General features: G+C 37.9%; 2 protein-coding genes across 13 annotated transcripts in view; both read left to right on the top strand.

Annotated features, from left to right (window-relative positions):
- Positions 1-19,660, top strand: part of PLCB4 (phospholipase C beta 4) — a 389,153-nt gene that overhangs the window by 47,591 nt on the left and 321,902 nt on the right. The gene's annotated exons all lie outside the window — the stretch shown is intronic.
- LOC306655126 (uncharacterized protein) lies at positions 544-17,701 on the top strand. Its single transcript, XM_079129413.1, has 3 exons — positions 544-3,961; positions 4,252-4,310; positions 4,882-17,701. Exons 1-3 carry the CDS (start codon positions 3,702-3,704, stop codon positions 4,968-4,970), a joined length of 408 nt encoding a protein of 135 aa, XP_078985539.1. The 5' UTR covers positions 544-3,701; the 3' UTR covers positions 4,971-17,701.

The raw sequence follows: 19,660 nt of genomic DNA, 5'->3' as shown, positions 1-19,660 counted from the left end.
TATTGTTTATTCTAAAACTTATATATCTGGGATCATTTTGTATGTTCGGGTCTATTCCATTAGTCAAGAGGAGGATGAAGCAGGAAGGGGCCCAGAGCGCACAACTGGTATTTGGTAGAGTGAAGTCTTAACCCCTTTAATGTTCAAATGAATTCTCAAAAACAGCATGTCAAGTTCTATGAAAAAGATCCCAATGGAAATTCTACTTGAATCATGGAGTTTGTAGATTAAAACTAAGGGAGTGGACATCTTAACACATTGAGTTGACCTACTTATAGATATGCTGACTAACTAGTGATTTAGGTTGTCTTTAATGCCCATCAAAAGAAAATGTTTATTTTCTTCTATAATATCTTGCATGCTTCTCCTCAGCTTATTTTTGCATGCCTTCAAGTTTTTGTTGTTGTGAATATTTTTTTAAACCAAAAGTTTCGATTGGTTTTAGTTGGTGTCTATGAAAATACTTTTTTTTTTTTTAAATTTCCCTTTTTTTCTGCAAACGGATCTCTTCTATTAGTTCCAACAATTTGTCTACAGTTTCTTTGATATTTCCTGTATAGAGAATTTTGTTATCTTTAGCTGCTGGGTTTCCATACTTGAAATTTAATGGCTACATAGTATTTTATTCATCATTTAGTTACTGTTGAACCTTGGGAAATTCTTGAATCTTCTATCTTAAATATAAGTGTAGTATATACCTTCATACATTATTTTCTCATCATTCTAATTATTAGTATAGATTTTTGCAATATCTGTCAAAGAGTGTGAACCTGTCTTTATAGCTTAGAATGTGTGATGACAAATTTCTTTGCAGAAAGTATTGAATAACTTCACATTGCCACCAAGTCACATCAGCTCAAACACACTGATTCTGAATTATGGGAGTCTCATGGCTGATTTCATGGGTCCATTATTTTTCTTGTTTAATCAGTCTTCCACACAGCAGCCAGAATGACTGTCAAACATTTAAATTGGATCATGTGATTCCCCTGCTGAAAATCCCTCAGTGAATTTCTTATCGATATAGTGTTTATCCTAAAGCTTCCACCAGGACTTCTGTAGTCTGACCATTATCTGCCTTCTAATCGTCTCTCCTTTTGTTCCTATGCCCCTGCCAAACTGGCCTTCTTACTGCTGTTCAAACTCACTGACTCCATTCCTACCTCAGTGCCTTTGAACTGCAGGTCCCACTGTGGAGGACATGCTTGGATTCCTGTGTGACTATCTTTTCTTATCATTCATTTCTCCTGCTCTGTTGTTCCTTCCTAGAGGTGACTTGTGTTTTTAATCACTCTCTTTTTACCCTGCCTTATTTTCTTTATCTAATATCTTTATATAATTTTCATTTTCTGGAAATCATTATACTGATCTCTTTGTTAGTGGTTTTCCAGTAGAATATCAGGTCCTTGAAAAAAAAAATAGCTTTTTTCAAATGTTATGATTATCAACATATACCAAATGTTTTAGTAGCATATTAAGGAAGAAAAAAGAAGAAAGAACAAGTCAATATGAACAATATTTTTAAAACACAGGGTATCTAAGTTATTATTTCCAGTTGAGTGTGGTGGCATGCATGTGTAATTCCAGCTACTTAGGAGACTGAGGCATGAAGATCACAAGTTCAAGGCTGGCCTGGGCAACTTAGTGAGACCCTGTCTCAAAATAAAAAAATAAAAGGGGCCAGAGATGTAACTCAGTGGTAGATTGCCTGCCTAGCATGTTTGAGGCAATGGGTTCAATTCCTACTACTGCAAAAAAGCTAAAACGAAACAACAACAAAAACTATTTCCACATGTAATCATTATAAAAAGTATTTATAAAGTATTTCAACCCCACATTTTTTCAGATTAAGTCTTAAAAATACCTTGTATAATTTATGTGTCTAACACATCTCCATTTGGATGAGCCACATTTCAAATGCTCAGTAGCCACATGTAAGTGGTGGCCTGCCATATGGGACAGTGGAGGGTTGGAACAATGCCAGAAACATTGGACGAGGTCAGTAGATACTTGCTGAATGGTTGAATAACTGAATGGATGAATTTGCTTTAGCTTGGATAGATGTTCCTCAACTTATAATTGGGTTACCTCCTGGGGAAAAAAAAAAAAAAAACATCCTAAGTTGAAAATATCACACATAGAAAATGCCTTTAATTCACCTGACCTAACAAACATCATAGCTGAATAACACAGTATGCTTTGGAGTGTTGGTTGTTTCGCCTGTGATTGTAGGGCTGATTGGGAGCTGTGACTTGCTACTGACTGTCCAGCCTTGGGAAGGAATACAGTATGTTCCTAGCTTGGGAAAGGGGAAAATATTTAAAATTCTAAGTTCACTTTCTACTAAATGTACCATCAAAAAGTTGAACCATTTTCAATCAGGGACCATATCTAGATGTAAGGAAAACTGGATCAAATTAAGAGTAAAATCCAGATTCCATAAGGGGTGACTTCTTATTAGAGAAATATCAGGCATTAGCACATTTCCTTTACTGAAACACTATAGTGGTGTCTGAATGGTTTCTGTGAAGTTGACTTTTATTAAAACCCTCATATGCACTTTATTAAGGTTCTCATCATAGGCATTGAGAATATGAGAAAAATCAGACTCAAGTACTATGATACCTAAAGTCTGGGGAGCTGGTGAAGAGCTTGGAGACTTACTGCATGGTAGGTATGTTATTGCAGTAGCTCTGTGTATCATGGCTAAATTTTCCCCAGTTTAAATTTTATTAATATTTAAAAATTTCAGGCTGATGATTGTAGGTGCAATTGTGGACCATCCAGTCACAGTTTATTAAACACGTTTTATGGGCACGTAGATGATGCTCAGGTACTAAAGGGAACACTTACTTGCCCTAGTATCCATTTAATATATGTATCTGTAGGTTAGATTTTTAACTCACCTGAACTATCCTCAAAGCATGGTTCTTAAAAAATTTGAACTATATTTTAGGTAGATTCTAAATGATATCCAGTATGGTTTTCCCTGCGTTTTCAACTTATAATTGGCAAGTTCCCATAGGAAAAAATCATTATTGGTGCTATAAAAGCACTTCTTATCTGTCACATTTGGGAAATGAAAGTTTTGTAAAGGTCAAAAGAAAGTGTGCCCCCAATTATGATGATGACTTGTATATCGCAAATAGTTTAATAGCTTGGAACCTATCTTAGTCTTCCTTACAGTGTAAAAAGGGAAAGGAAAAGAAAAAAAAAAAAAAAAAAACCTACTCACTCCATAGCAATTTCACCTAATAGTTTTAAGAAGGATGAAAAAGGAGCCTAGTTAAAAAATGATTTGAGTGACATCTATCTATGTACAGTAGTCTTTGTGATTTGGAACTATTCAAATTATATAAGCCTGCAAGTTTATTAGTTCACCTTTATTAATTTGTCAAGGTTAATGTCTGCATAATGAGTTGAAGATAATTAGATATTCGTTGGCAACCATCTGCTAGTGTTTACTCAGTATAGTAAGTTTTATAATTCATCTTGTAATGTTTCCTAAGGAGATTTCATTGCCACCAAACCAATCTGAAAAACACAATCCACGCTGCTGCCCTAGGTGATGTAAGAATTCTTTTTCTTAATCTTTCAGCACATGACAGTCTATTAGAGAGATCAGATGATGGACCTCTAAGAAGCCCAGAGTGTGTTTGCAGACACTGTTGGGAGTGGGATGATGCCAGCCGGCCGGACTCATGACCTGGCAGTTCCCTCACTTCCAGCAATCTGCTCTGGCAGACAGTCTGCTGCTGGCATCTGTGCTAATTATTCTGCCCCAGCAGCAGAGCTGTGGGCACTGCTTTGAGAAGGATGCCCTGCTTGTTCTCCTTATTCCTATCTGCATGACAGAAGGGAGCAAGCTGGCTGAGCTCAGAGCCCTCCTGAGCACCTACTGCATGCAGCAACCTCTGTTACTGATGGATGATGCAGACAGCCACGTCAAATTGAAAAACAGGTTTGGGAGGCTGCAAGTGTCTCTCATTCTGATCCCTATTGCGTCTCTTTCCTAAATTTCCCCCTTCTTTCTCTGTCTGAGGAACATCTTACCATCTCCCTTCCTCTCCCTTTTCAACAGCAAGTGATTACCAGTCCTACCCCATTCCAGTTCCAAAATCTCACCCCTCTCTCTCCTTGGCTCTGTTTCTCAATTCTGTAGTTTTATTTCCTTATCAGTTGGTTTCCCGATATACTCCTGACTTCCCTTGTCCCAAGCTCACCTCAATTCACTGTTTACTTGTCTTTTAGGGACATCAGTCTGATTCCAGAGTCCCCTGCTGAAGTATTCCGTGGTCTTCCCTTGCCAGGTGAATGAAGTAAAAATTCTTTAACTGGGAAGTCAGGAGGCTCCTCCTCCATGCTGTGAGGCTTCCAGCTTCCTCTAGTCTCTTCTGCCTCCTCCACTCCACATGGTCCCTAAACAAATGAACTGCTCCATTACTGCTTTCTGCTCATACCTGTCTGCCCCAACTTCCCTGCCTTTTGCCCTCTGTGTGCAAAACAGTCCCTGCCCTTGCTGTGTGCTGTCTCCTGACTGCTCACACAGGACCCTCACCTGGATGATCTCTTGGCTCTTAGACCTCTGTGGAAGTCCACAGAGCTTTTCCCTTTGAAGGGATTTGTCTAAACACCATTGGTAACTCTGCCCATCACTTTTGCAAAGACAGCTGGGCTTCAGCCCACTTTCCTGGACTCTTGACATTCCGAACCCTGGCCATGGTCAAATGCCTCTTGAACTTCTGTAGTCCAGCATGGAGCATTTTGAGGTCTGTTTTTTTTTTTTTTTTTTTTTTTTTTTTTTGTTTTGTTTTGTTTTGTTTGGTAACTACCACCTGCAAAGATGGAAATCTCATCCTTTCCCTTCTTGCTTCTCCACAGGGCCCTGGGCTCCTCTGATGGGTTGCTCCACCTGTTCCCTATTTTTTGTCCTAATTTCTCATCGTTTCTGTGAACTGCTTCCCTCCTGAGCTATTTGTTCTCTTCCCTTTAACTTCAGTAGTAACCATGAAGAAAACTTACTCCCCAGGCCCAGACCAGCTTGTGTCTGGTCTAAGTGTGGGGAGAGGTGTGTTCATAATTTCCTAAAACAAGTAGGCCAGTTATGGAACATACTATTATAAAGTATGCAACTAGAATGTTCTGAAATCCTTTTGGAAGATTGTTTTGTTTTCTAAAGAGGCAAAGATGAGTCCTTAGCAGAAAGAGCACTTTAATACAGAAGGTTTTTGTTTTGTTTTGGTATAGGGATTGAACTCGGGGGTGGGGGTGCTTAACTGCTGAGGGACATCATAAGACCTTTTTACTTTGTTTTTTATTTTGAAAAAACCAGGGTCTCACGAGGTTGCTTATAGTCGGCTAAATTGCTGAGGCTGGCTTTGAACTTGTGATCCTGCCTCAGCCTCCTAAATTGCTGGGATTACAGGCTTGTGCCACCATGCCCAGCTAATGCAGAGTTTTGAATAAAATGTGACCAACCAATATGTTTAAACCAATATGTGTAAAGGACTTCAGTGTTAGGAATGCAGTGTTTGTAATTATGTAAATTAGTTGAATATTTCCAAATTTAATGTTTATTCCCAGCACCAAATTTGTGTCCTTCAGGTTTAAAATGAGAGAGTATTAGGTGTGAAATATTAAAGCTTTCAATTTTAATTATCTGAAGTATTCCTCTCAGTTTGTTTCCTCTAGGATATTTGAATAAAAATGTTATTAATTGAAATATTTCCTTTTTGTTATTGTTGGCATTGAAATTAAATATAAAGAGTATTCTTTTGTTTCCCTGATTGTGAATAGACTAAAATTTTGATAGGTTAATGTTCAATGATAATTGGGGTATTCACCAGTAGGAGGAGAGATGAAGGAACATTATTATATTTAATTTATTCTTTTGGTTATTAAAATGGAACTTATTGTAGATAACTTTGATAATTCAGAAAAACATAAAAATGAAGATTGTTGTTTTGCCATCCATGCAAAAAATCACTATAATAATGTTATATACATAACATGGTGTGATTTTTTTTTAGTAAAGTTAGGATAACATTGAACATGCAACATCTATTGTTTTTCCACAATATTTATGTTTTTCCTTCATAATTCTGTTTATGTAATTTAGTTAAACATGATTTTAATGGTTGTATGCTTTTAAATCATGTAGGTCTATAACTTATTTTAGGACTCTTCCGTTACTGGGTATTGAGGTGTTTTTCGTTCCATTGCTTAAAAATTCATTATTGCTTGTCTTCACTACAGGATTCCTTGGAAATTATCATGTAGCATATCTCACAAGAAAACACAGGTTAATTAAATGAAAACATAATTTAAATATGTGGTGTTTCAGACCCAAGACATGAGATTATTTTGTTTCATGCAGGCATTTAAAGATCAAATTCACAAAAGGACAGGACTTTTTTTTTTTTTTTTTTTTTTATTTTTTTTTTTGCCTTAATAATGATCCAAGTTTGGGGACTAAAGCATTCACGGACCATTAGCTCTAATACTTGGCTCTTGAGACCACTTGTTGTAATGAGCTGTCAATTATTGTGCATCTAAGTGTAGTTAAAGGGACCATTGGGCTTGCACTTTAAAAATCAACACTTATAAATGTGTAGGAATTGAATTATAAATGTGGTGGTTCAGTGAGTAGCTACAGCATCCTGCCCCTGCCTAGATGGAGTATCTGGTCTCTGAAAGATTATAGTGCCCATTAAAATATAAGAAATAGTAAAAATGGTGTACATTTAAGTATATAGCTACATAATTTTTTATGTTCACTATAGTTTGGAAATATTTTTTAAACTAAGAATTATTGGCCAGTATTTTTTTTTTTTTATTAAACATTTAGTGCATTAGTTTCAACTAATATGTTGGAGTGAGAAGGAAAGAAAAGTAGAGGTATTCACAGGTGTCTTGGCTTTATGTGACCCAGTAAAGCTATAATGTATCAAAACTCATGTCCTTTATTACTATTTCTTATGAGTTTCTAAACAATATGCTTCTTCAATTTGTGTATGTTTAAAATACTATTGCTTATTATTATGTCATAACTGAGTAAGTAATATTTTACATTTTTTCACAGTAAAGATGGCTTTTGCTTTGAATGTACCCATGCTAAATGATCACTCTATGAAACTCCTGGAATTTTTTTCTTTGTTTTTTTTCTCCTCCTCCTCCTCTGTCTCCTCCTCCCCCTCCTCCTCCCTCTCCCCCTCCTCCTCTTCTTCTTCATCTTTGCATTTCAACAGTTTAATTCTATCTTGTTTTGAAAGATCAATATTTGGTGCATGTAAAGCTCCCTTAAATTTTATTTCTTTGTTTTATTTTTTAAACAGAAAAGTGATGCGTGCTTATCAGGTAGGGTGGCGCACACTTGTAATCCCAGGGTCTCCAGAGGCTGAGGTAGGATGATCACAAGTTGGAGCCAACCCTGAGCAATTTAGTGAGGCCTGAGCAACTTAGGGAGAACCGTTTCAAAATAAAAAAATAAAAATAAAAATAAAAAGATCTGGGAATGTAGCTCAGTGTTAAAACATCCCTTGCTTCAATCTCTAGCACCAAAAATAAATAATGTTATGCCTGCTTGTTGGAAGGAAAAATTGTGGATGAGCAAAAAGTAAAGATTTTATTCTATATCACCCTCTCTTCATTTCACATTCTTCCCTAGAGAGACATTAATAACTGTGGCCAGTATTTCTCCAGATGTTTCATCCAGACTTTACAAAGATAACACATGCTGATATACCGATGATAGATTTTCCTATATAAACGACCTCATTTCTTTCAAATAGTATATATAACACAGTATAACTCAGAAATCTACAAATCTGTGTCAAATGAAGTGTCACATTGTATGTAGCTGTCATAAGCAGGAGTCAGCAAATTTTTTCTATAAAAAGCAGGAAAATGGAAAATAAATATTTGGGGTTTTGTAGGCTATATTGTTTCTGTTGAGAGTATTCAATGCTGCAGCCCCCAGTAACCATAAACTATACCTAAATGAATCGGTATGGCTGAGTTCCAACAAATCTGCTTATGAATAACAATATTTGAATTTCATGTATTGATCATATTTCATTAAGTATTATTGGTCTTTGGATTTTTCCCCTAACCATTTAAATATGTAAAAACCAATCTTAGTTCACAAACTCTGCAAAAACAGACAGCAGGCCTGTTTTGGCTCTTGGGCTCCATGGTTTTTCAACCTCCGGTGTAGAGTATTTAAAAAAAATAGTCCTTTACAAATTAAATCATATACTTTTAAAAGGTAAGTAGCACCATGGGATTGGTGAATTAGGGTAAATAAAGAAAACCCTTTAATAATGAAATAATCTTTAGACACCTTACTTACAGGAAGTGAAAGGAAACATTTAAGAAGTAAGGCAAGAGATTACAAAAAAGCGGGAAGATAGTTGATGTGGGGTGAAGGATGGGAGGATAAAAGTGGATCCGGGTGTTCACCCACTCCCTTGGGACTCCCCTGGGGAGAAATATTCCCAATCCTTTCTAACATTGTGCTTCCTGTGAAGACCTCTGCCTTCTCATATGGACTTGGCTTTGCAGCGTTATTTGACAAGGGTCATCTTTGTAATTGATGATTTTGTATGTCCTCTGAATTGGATTTTTAGAAGTTGATTGAAGTTTTTATATTAGTTATAAGAACATACAATGGAAACATCAAAGATTGCCCAGCAAATATTTTACATTTTAAGCCTGCCCAGAGTAAATCCTTTATAAGGTTAGAGCTGCCCAGTCCCCCTTCAAGGGATCCTCTCTGAGCGCCTCCTGTGCTCTTAAGTGGATCCCTTCTCCAGGTTTATGTTTCCACAGCACTTCTACTTTCAGACCAGTGAGAACACTGTGATCCAGTTTCGCTGCCTTCTGGAACAATTGCTCTTTTAATATAATAAAAATGAAACAATAGGGCACATGTTGGGGTACCTGTGAAATTGCCGTTTTTCTACTGCGGTTGCAAAATACAGCATGCAATTCAGAAAAGAAAGCTTGCTTTTCCTGAAAGAAAGAACAGTTAATTTAGAATAATACTATCTGATTTTATGCTTCATATGTGACTTAATGAAAGTGTGAGTGGTAAGAAGCCAAAATGAATTTGTTGTACTTTTTTTCGCCTTAAACCACTGGTCCCATGTTTCATTTTATTCACTTAAGGTGGAGAGTAAAATAGAGTTTTATTTTCTTCCAGTGTATAAATTGGTAGTTTGGAGAATGAGAATTATATTAGGTAACCAAATGTCACTATATATATCATGCATGTGCGTAATGTGAACGTATATAAATATATAAATGCATGTAAAATGTATACATATTTAACAAAAATTTATTTGCAAAAATATATAAACAAATATATGCTCATGTATACATGTGTATATTTATACAAATACACACAAAAATGCACACATGTGAAAAGAGGCTTTAACTTTTACTCTTTAAAGAAGTTTGTGGTATATAATTTGGAAACTCTAGGCCAGTATAAGAGGAAAATGAAAGCATGTGTATTTTCACTGGCTTGTCGCAGCCACTGTTGGTATTTTGGGAAATGCCTTCCACGTTTTGCATGATCCTTCCTCTTTGTTGCTTGACCAGGTCATGCTGCTTGGCTTGGTGACAAACCCAATGGAAGCACTGGGGACATAGTAGTGAGTCCCCTCTTTGCCTGAAGTATTATTTTTTCTGGAAAGAGAGCGAGAGTATCACACAGGTTGCTGTGTGTCTTGGGGGCAGAGAGTACTGAGAAGAAAATTAAGAGGAAAAAGATAGAGAGGGCCTGAAGAGTGTATATGTGTGTCTCTCTGTGTGTGTGTGTGTGTGTGTGTGTGTGTGTGTGTGTGTGTGTATGTGTAAAGGTAAAGATAGTAATGGAGTAATCCATCATCACTTTTGTGTAGCTTACACTTTTACACTAAAAAAATTCAGTGTGAACATTGCCCATGTTATTAGACATACTTCCAGTCTGCATTATTCTGAAGGGAATACTCTGTGTACGAAGATTTATTTAACTAGCAGTCCAGTGTTGTAAACTACTACTTCTCTTTTAAAAAAGAGTCCTTTGATAACCAAAGCTGTGGAGAATACCATTCAGTGAAGATGCCTACTTTTGTATATCCTTAGGATAAATTCCTAGGAGCAGAATCATTGAATAAAAGAATAATCATGTTAAAGTTCTAGATATGTGTCCACTGGTTTAAAAATGTATGGCTATTTTATAACTCCACTCGTTTTCCTTCCCTCAGCTCCCTCTTCTCTTCTGTCCATATTTGCAAAGTTTCAAATCTAAGCAAAAGTAAGATTTGAGAAAATTCTCCACATTTCAAGGACTCTACTGTGGCCACAGCCTGCTTGAGTGGCATGTCTTACTCTTTGTTTCTGAAGTCAGAGTCTTGGGGCGGGTGAGAGAGCTAAAGCGCTTGTAATTGCATCACTGCACAAACTAACAAAGCCCTGTTGTTGCTCACAAACTTGGTATGAAACGAATAAAAAAAAGACACGAAGCACAACATACCAGCAGCCTTGGAAATGCAGGAGGGTCCGAGCAAGTTTCAACTTGTCATTTCATTTGCGCTTTTTCTTTCCTTCTGTCTTTCTTTTTTCTGAAAAGTCTGAGAATATTGAATTGCATTACAAAAGAGGCATTCAGTCTTAAGAGAGAACCATTTTATTCTTTCTAGCTTGCTTTTTGATACACGTTTCAATGCCAGCAAATCAAGTCAAATTTATTATTTTAGATGAAAATTTCCTGCTTTTCTTTCACCTTCCACTGATTTTCTTTCAGATGACATTATCTGTATATTAATATGTATTAACAGTGTAGACACATAATAGCATCTCCTCTATACTCGATACTGTATTTCTTCACTTTAAAGCTAGACAGGGAAATCTCATCTGGGGAGGTGACATCTGGTCAGCAAACATGAATGATAAGAAGTAGTCATATAAAAATCTGTGGAGTGTTCTATACATTGGGAATTGCTAGTGAAAAGGCCCTGAGATAGGAGTGAGGTGGGCAATTTTGAGTAACAGCTAGAAGGCCATTGTGGATGAGGTACAGCAGGAACAAATGGAGAAGGTGGGAGTTTTAACACCAAGGCACTAGAGGTTTAGCAGCTCTAATCCTTGTCAGAAGTCATAGCCAAAACTAGAAGGACCCTGTGAATGTAGTGCTTCTCAAACTCAGATAGGAATACATGAATCACCTGGGAATCTTGTTAAAATGCAGATTCTGAGTCGGCAAGTCCAGGATGGGGCCTGGGACTGTGCTGGTCAGACGAGCTCCCATGAGATGTCAGTGCTACTTGTCTGTGGTCACGCTTTTACTAGCTGGGTGTTCAAGGAGCAACACTGGCTCCAAGCCTGCTGCTGAGCTGGGTCCAGAGTGCTGGTGGTGGGCATCTGTCATCTATGTGGCCTGCCAGCTGGCAGTGGAGGTGGGGGCACCTCTGCATTCCAGGAATGTCTTTTTGCAGTTAGTACCCCACACTGCACACCCTGAGAGTCACCCCTGCTATGAGATTATAATTAACTTAAATTTTCTTTTTTTAAATATGTTATAAGTTTTTACTGGTAGTCAGGTATTAGTCTTATAATCAGAAAAAAAAAATGAGCAAATTCGTTTTTTAAAAAGTAGAATAGTCCCCTCTTTGTTGATGGACCTCTCTTTTGCCTCACCTGATCTTTTCGAAGATCTTTGAAGTCACTCTTTGAGTGGGTTGTTAGACACTGTAGGTGCAAGTCCCTCTTTTATTTTAGTAAGACACATAGTATTTTCATCTTAACTGTTTTTAAGTGAATAAATCACAGTGGCATTAAGTACGTTAAGTAATGCAAATAAAATACATGCACATTACCACCATTCATCTCCAAAACTTTTTCATTTGGAAAACTAAAGTTGGATCTCTGTTGAACAATAACTCCTCATTCCTCTCTGCTGTCTCTAGCAACCACCCCATTCTGTTTTCTTTCTTTATGAAATTGATAGCCCTAGGCCTTTCATGTAAGTGGAATTAATGCAGTATATGTCTTTTGGTGTTTTACTTACTTCATTTAGCATAGTTACCTCAGGGGCTCATCCATGTGGTTGCTCATCCACGTGGCTCTTTGCTTTTCTAAGGGTGAAACACATTCCATGTTGTTTATCCATTCATCTGTTGATGGACTCTTGAGCTGCTTCCATCTTTTGACTGTTGCTATGAATACGTTGCTGCTGTGAACTTGGATATACGATAATGCTGCTATGAATGTGAATGTGCAAATATCTCTCCATGTCCTTGCTTTGAGACTTAACATTTTTATTCTCCATTTTTAACTGTGTCTGTGTCTCCTTGTCTGTTTCTCTGGTCACTGGCTCTACTCATGTGTGGGCTGAGAAGTCAACACTCCTCTCCCCATTTGAGGTAGGGATTGGTGTGTAACTACCTCAGCTCCCTTGCCTGTGGAGTGGGAGAATTAGAGAATTGTGCTCTCGCCATCTTTTGGGGTTCCTCAGTGGGACAGCTCCCAGTACTTATAGTGGGAACTTACTTGATAGTCTGCCCTGCATTGGCCTCTTTCCCTGACTCATTTTTCCACTCTCCTACTGGTATTTCCTGGAATCACCTCATAAATATATTTCTTGTTCTCAGTCTTGACTTAGGATATGCCTTGGGGGAACCCAAACAAAGAGAGTTCAGAAGTTACCCTGTGAATATCTGTTTGCACTTAGGTGTGTTCTGTTGTTGGAGAGCAGTGGGGAGATTTGGATATTTGTGGTAGACTCCTAGTTGGGTGCACCTGCTTTTCCACTTCATTTAGCCAGGTGTCCAAGAGGACAGTTAAACCTGTTCACATCAGCATTTAAACCTGTAACATTTCATCCATAAAAATGTATTTTTCAACTCCCATTTGCCTCTCAATCATGTCAACAATATATTCTACTTTACTTACCGTACATGGAGCTAGATCCCAGAGAAAGAAGAAAAAACAGTTCTACGGACAAGTAGGCTGCTTGTTGGTTAAGATAGTAATTTTCTATATATAGATGTTTGTTTCTGGCTTTGCTGACATATGTAGCCTCTGGGGCTCCTCTTGGTTGTATCTAGTTTGTTGTTCTTGGCTCATTTTGACAATTCTCTGTGTATTGTATTTTTAATATAAAAGCATGCCTTCAGCAGTGAGCTTGGAATCAGATTAAGTTTCTTGCACCCAAGTTGCTACTCAAAATGAAAATGGACTGTGGCCAGCAATGTATGTCAGAGTTTTGTGTCAGTGTCTTTGAGGGACTCTGGCTTCTAGGGAGGTGTGAATTTTCATTGATCTCTAGGAGTTTAACTATATGCCTAGTTAGAACACTAAGGAGCCAACTTTCTTGAAGGTGGGAAGTTATTGCAAAACCACAGAGAGTCGGACCTAGGCTTGTGATTTCAGAGGGAAAATGTGTACCTCTCTGAAGACTGCAGGTACCAACCACCCTCCCCAGATCAGAAAGCAATCTTGAGCCAAATGTGTGTGACATGCAGTAGTTTCATGCATACTTTAGAATGTTTGCTTACATCTTCTTCTCTCAAGTGTAAAAGGTAAATTACTATAATTGATGTGTTCTCTAGCTGGTTTATAGTAAATGAATAACTTTCAAGTAGAAAGCTATTTTGTCTACCAGAAAAGACAGTCATATCGCTGCAAGGGTTTCCCTCTCAAAGTCATTGAAAGAGCATCACAGCAGATGTTTTCTGTGTTTGGATTGTTTTCCTAGGAAACCTATGGATGATGTTTGCTTGTGATGGTTTAGTTGCCTGTATTAGAAACCAGTGCCTCTAATCTTACATGTTGGAGGTTGAACTCTTCTTTGTTGATTTTACAAAACCAACTATTTGGGGGTAAATTTTACCATTTTTCTCAGGAAAATAAGATCAGATGAGTAAGAATTAATATGGAAACCCCAGCAAAGCAAACATTGTCATTGTTTCTTTGAACAAATACAGAACATCATATTCGGTATGCCCATCAAAATGTAGGAGGGCTAATTTAGAATGAGAAAATGAAGCCAACACTTCTTAGGAAAATGAACCTCAGAGGCTTCCTGGGAAGGCAGCAGTTCGCCTCTCTAAGCTTTTCTTCAACTGTGTGCCTCCTGGCTAGCACATAACAGTGTGAAATTACATGAAATTAGAGGACACTTAGGGTGATATTAATAGTATGTCTTGACTTTCTTTTATTGTTCAAGGAGCAAGAACTGATTTCCACTCTGACCTGATCTGCTTGACTGGAGACTTCTGAGCATGAGCAGTTCTTTCTGTCTTGCTGTTAATCTTTCTATATATCTATGGACTGATCAATTGATTTATCAATGGATTGACTAACTGATCTGTCAATCTTCCCTCCCATCCCCTCCCCTTCTCTTCCCTTTCCCGCCCTCCCTTTCTTCTCTTTTCCTCCCTTGCTGCCCATCCTTTTTTCATTTTTTCCTTTCATTTTTTCTACTCTCAAACTAAAATCTATACTAAAGCTAGACTCAGGAAGCTTCCTGGGTGTTAACATTAGAGCTCTGAATCCTAATCTTACTATGGGTCTTCATAAGAAGAGATCACCAAATCTCTGTGACCTTAAGTGAAAGAATGAATTCAGCAATTAAGGGCATAGGCTCGGGATCAGAGTTTAGATTCCAGCTCTGCTGCTTCCTGTGAATCTGACAATGGGCAGCTTATTTAACCTCACGATGCCTCTATATCCTGATCCCAGATATTAGGTTCATCATTGTGCCCCTGACTGTAAGGTGAATGAGGTAGGACATATAAATTGTCTAGAACAGTTCTAGGTGCATATTAAATGTACACTCAGCATTCACTTTATTAGAATGGTCTGTTGTCAGCTTTGTGTTCCTATGAACAAAAAATCCAAGAACAGCTTAGAAGAGGGAAACTTTGCTTTGGCTCATGGTTCAGAGGTTCAGTCCATGGTCTGCTGAGTCCATTGCTCTGCGTCCAAGGTGAGGCAGAGCATCATGGTGAAAGGGTGTTGGGGAGGAGTGCTGCTCCATTCATGGTAGCCAGAAATCAGAGACAGAGAGGGGAAGGGACTGAAAGGAAGATGCACACTTCCAGGGCACACCCCCAGTGACCCACTTCCTCCACCCAGGCCCCACCTGCCTAGAGTTACCATCCAGTCAGTTCATTCAGACTGAAATGGACTGATCAGTTGACACTTTTCACAATCCAGTCATTTTACCTCTAAATGTTCCTCTATTAAACAGGAGCTTTTGGGGAACACCTCATGTCCAAACCTTAACATATTGTCCTCTATCAACATAAATTTGTCAATATAGACATCCTTTTCTCTAATCCTATTTCATTTCCTTGCCCCTATTCACAAAGCTCACAATCCAGTATTAAGACAAGCATAATCACTTTGCAAAAATAGAGGAAGAAGGTGACATGTGCTAGTGTATGAAAGGGTGAGAAGATGTTTGCCAAGGAGAGAAGGCAGGAGTGCCATGGCAAATAGGGAAACTGTGTTAAGGGTCAGGGAACAGCTTGGTACATGCTCAGATCTAACTTTGCTTTCTCGGTGGTGGTAAGCTGGGGATACAGCAATTAATTTGTTGTGGCTAGTGTGTAAGATGCTTGTAGGGTGATGGAGAGAAATGGTGATCCTTCACCTCTGTTTTCATGAGCACATTTGAGTAACACATAGTCCTACTAAAGCTACTGGCTCTCCACCCTGGTGATTCCTTTCCATGTAGAATGGGGCAGTTGCAATTCCCCAAGGGAGGATAGGATGGACTCATTTATTCATTGCAGAATCTTCATCATTTTTATCTCCATGAATATGTACCTCTTTTCTTTATATAGGTGTTATTTAATCTCAGGGCTCACGTATCTGTTGCTGAGCTTTGGGGGACGAGATGCCCCAGTTATTATTCGTATAATCTAATAGTGAAGCAGCTTGGTATGACATACAAAACGCCATCTTGGGTATTATGAGGTCTCAGATTTGCGGCTCCTTCTAACTGATGGTGGGACCTCAACAATCTGCTTTCCTTTTCTAGGTCACATTATTTGTGGGATGAGAGACTTGGTTTCAGATTTTTATGGCAGGCTGATGAAGCTTCTATGGGTTTCTTCTCTAAATAATTTTTCAAATGTACAAAATGAAATACACAGTACTACAAAGGAATTCATGATATTGAAATATATATATGAACAGTCAACGAATTTGTGCCAGGGTAATATATATATATATCTTAACACATGAAAAGAGACATTCGTAATGCTTGAAACTTTGAATTATTGGCAAAGACAATGTTATCTTGCAATATCTGCAACACTCCTAGTGTGATATAAAAATATCAGAAGTTGCCACGGAAGACCTAGTCAAGGTACTGCAAATATGATGGTGGTTTGTGATGCTAAATTGGAGGAGATGCTAAACTTCCGTTAGGGGTTACTGAAAACAACACAAGTTTTTGGAACCTTTGATTGTATCCATGCATCTCTTTGGTGATCTGTGGAACTGTGGTTATTAATCCTTGTACTAGGTGATTTCTATAATTGTTTTTCTCCTTTGCTAATGCTATGGCTATCAAATTAGTGAATATTCCCAAAGTACTCAAAGATTTCTGAGCAAATGTAAAATGCCAGAATCCCTATATAATTGATAAAGCTTATGTCATTGACAATCAGAAAAACCAAGGTGTTCATAGAATAATGGAGATAATTTCATCCACGGATTTTTAACCCCTGTGTTTTCTGTATAAGGTGTATCACACATGGACTTTGATGATAATCTTAGGGTCTATTTTAAACAAAAGGAAATAACAGAAGAGCACCTTACTGGGAATAGCTTGACAATATGCAGACAGCGAGAAAGACATGTTCTATAGAATGGGAGCTGAAACATGATGCCTGAATGGAGTCTGGTTCAATCTCAGCTGGGGTCCTGTGCATTGGGCAACTATGTTTTGCTTCCTGTCCGTGTCCACCAAAGATTACAAAAGTGCTGTGAGTATTGATTTTTCCATTAGAAATTAATTTTAGCAAGTAAGTGAATTTGCAAACATGGGAATCACGAATGATAAGAACTGACCATATATGCTGATATTTCTCTTGAACTTGAGGTCTAATAGTGCTTCTCTTCCCATCTGACCTTCATAGTTTAGTTATTTAACTGTGCCAAGTCTCTTTTTGTTGTTGTTGTTGTTATTGTTGTTATTCATAAAACAAGGGTGTTGGAATAGGTTAATAGAAGTAGATTGAAACAAAAATCAAATAAGTAAGTTTTATTTATATGAAATCTCAAGGGATAATGCAGTAATGATCTTTCTACCTTCTCTCTACCTCCTGCCTCCACAAATTTTGCCAAGAATGAACAGAAAACAATTGCGCTAATTTCCAAGTCCACTTGCCTTTTCTCCATTAGGTAGTGGTTTATTCGTCTGACGATTATTGATTAAGACACAATTCTAGGTGTTATTACTGCGCCTCATTCACCAAAATAATCTATTGAGACTGTCTGAAAATGGACTACACTTATATTTTGTTTGTGATTCTTAGGGAAAAAAAAAGTCGTCTGCTAGTTCCAAGTACTTGAACTTGCTTTGAATATTGATTGGCTCAAACTACTTTCTTCAAATCCACTGTTGTTTGAAACATGTCAGATTCACTTAGGAGCTCATTCCAGGCTTGGTTCACCCTGATCTGGGCATCCTTCATCTATGAGATTTACATCTGAGGGTGGGTCAGTCAGAAAGCAGTGCACCACTCCCAGTATAAACCCATCAAATGGATGTCCAATATTTTTCTGGTCATCTTTGTCACTCTGTGGGTTTGTCTGCTACTCTCCTAGAAGGTTGTCATAATCGAGATGCTTTCCCCTCTGGAGGATGCATTTCATATTTCACAGGTGCAAAAATTGTAAAATAATCTGTTAAAACACTCCTGAAGTGGACTTCTCTAGAGTTTAGTTGAACTAAAGCAAATTATAATTTTACACTGATAATTGATGTAATTTTTCATAGACTTCAGTGTGCATAAACTAAAAGCAAAACTAAGATTGTACTTCGTTCTTCAAAATAGATTCATTTCCTCTGGGAATTATCAGTAGAATTGGATCACTTTGTTTTAATCTATGCAGTGAGTATATTTTAGTCATGAAATCTTCATATTTATCAAAGTACTAATCTTTTATGAGTAAATCTTTCATCATCTTTCATCACTGGTGCCTTTATCCTAGAGGGAAAATATTTTTCTCTGAAATGCCATTTTCATTAGGAAATGATGAGAATGAATTTTTTTTTTTCTTTGTACTTCACTACTAGGAGCTGGTCTAGGGAAGACCCACTGCTAAGCTGTGGGGTGACTTCAGTTTTAATTTGTATGGTTTCATATCTGTAGTCACTGATTTTTAACAAGTCTGTTGGTGCTTAGTTCAAAAGGTGGGGTGAAATAATCTGGTCTACAAGGAAACCCTTTTCCAACTGTGCTAGACATTTGACACCAGTGAACTCTACTTCCCAGAACTGATGCTCTTGTACATTCTTCTCATTGACTCCAGGCTTAGCCAAGTCACTTCTGTTAGACAATGGGACATTAGCAAGCGTGATGCAAGCAGAGGTTTAATGAGCACTTGGGCTTTTCTTCTTGTATTGCTTCCTTTGATACTGTGTAAGAGCTTAGACTAAGACTGTTAATTGATCCACCATACAGAGAGAGATCCAGAAGCATGAGAGGCCGTCGTGGATGTTCCAGCCTCAATCAAGCTCCCAGCAGAATGCAGGCAACTGACTAACCTCAGCTACACCATGTACATCAGAACTGCCCAGCTGAGCCCAGCCAGTGCATTTTGAGAAATATTAAATTATCATTGACTTTAATCACATAGTTGTATAGAGGTTAGTTACATGGCAATAAATAACTGAAACCATGCCCTACTTTAAGTGGTCTGTGCAAGCCAGCTGTGGTGGTGCACCCCAATAATATCAGCTACTTGGGAGTCTGACGTAGAAGGATTACAAGTTCATTGCCAACCTGAGCAAATTAGCAAGACCTGTTCTCAAATGAAAAATGAAAAGGACTGGGGTGGGATAGTCAAGCATATAGCTCAGCGGCAGAGAGACCTGGGGTTCAATCCCCAGTAGAGGGGGAAGGGAGTAAGAAGTCATTGCAAAAACCTATGTTTTGGAGAGACCTTGTGCATGTTGTGGTTCATAGAAAAATGTTTTCAAAATGCTATAATACCATTAAAAACACAGTAAGGGCACAACGTGTATTCGTACTGGGGGACTGTTAAATTGTGGAATCATTGCTTCCACCTTTGCAATTGAATGTCATCCATGCAACATCTTTATTTTTACCAAGGATATACCTGAGGAAGTTACCATCCAAAGTAATTTCTCCTTTATTCATTCTGATTGTGAAAGATACTGAAAAGTATAAAGAAAAGACCCAGAATCTCACCACCTAGAGGCTAAATTTGGGAAATTAAAAAACTACACACTCAAAAACTTTTTTTTATTCTTCTTGGAAGAATTTCTCTAGAGGTAATTATTAGTCAGTGAGATCCATGCAAGAGTGTAGATGCTGAGATTCTTATACAACTGATTGTAAGCATGGACACAGTAATATAGGTACAAGTATTGGGTGTAGAGTTGGTGATGCATTTCATTCTCCATATTGCT

The sequence above is a fragment of the Sciurus vulgaris genome (genome assembly GCF_902686455.1).
Source record: "Sciurus vulgaris genome assembly, chromosome: 2".
In the NCBI taxonomy this organism is placed as follows: Eukaryota; Metazoa; Chordata; class Mammalia; order Rodentia; family Sciuridae; genus Sciurus; species Sciurus vulgaris.
Note: the sequence above shows the minus strand (reverse complement) of the source record. Positions and strands in the feature narration are given on the sequence as shown.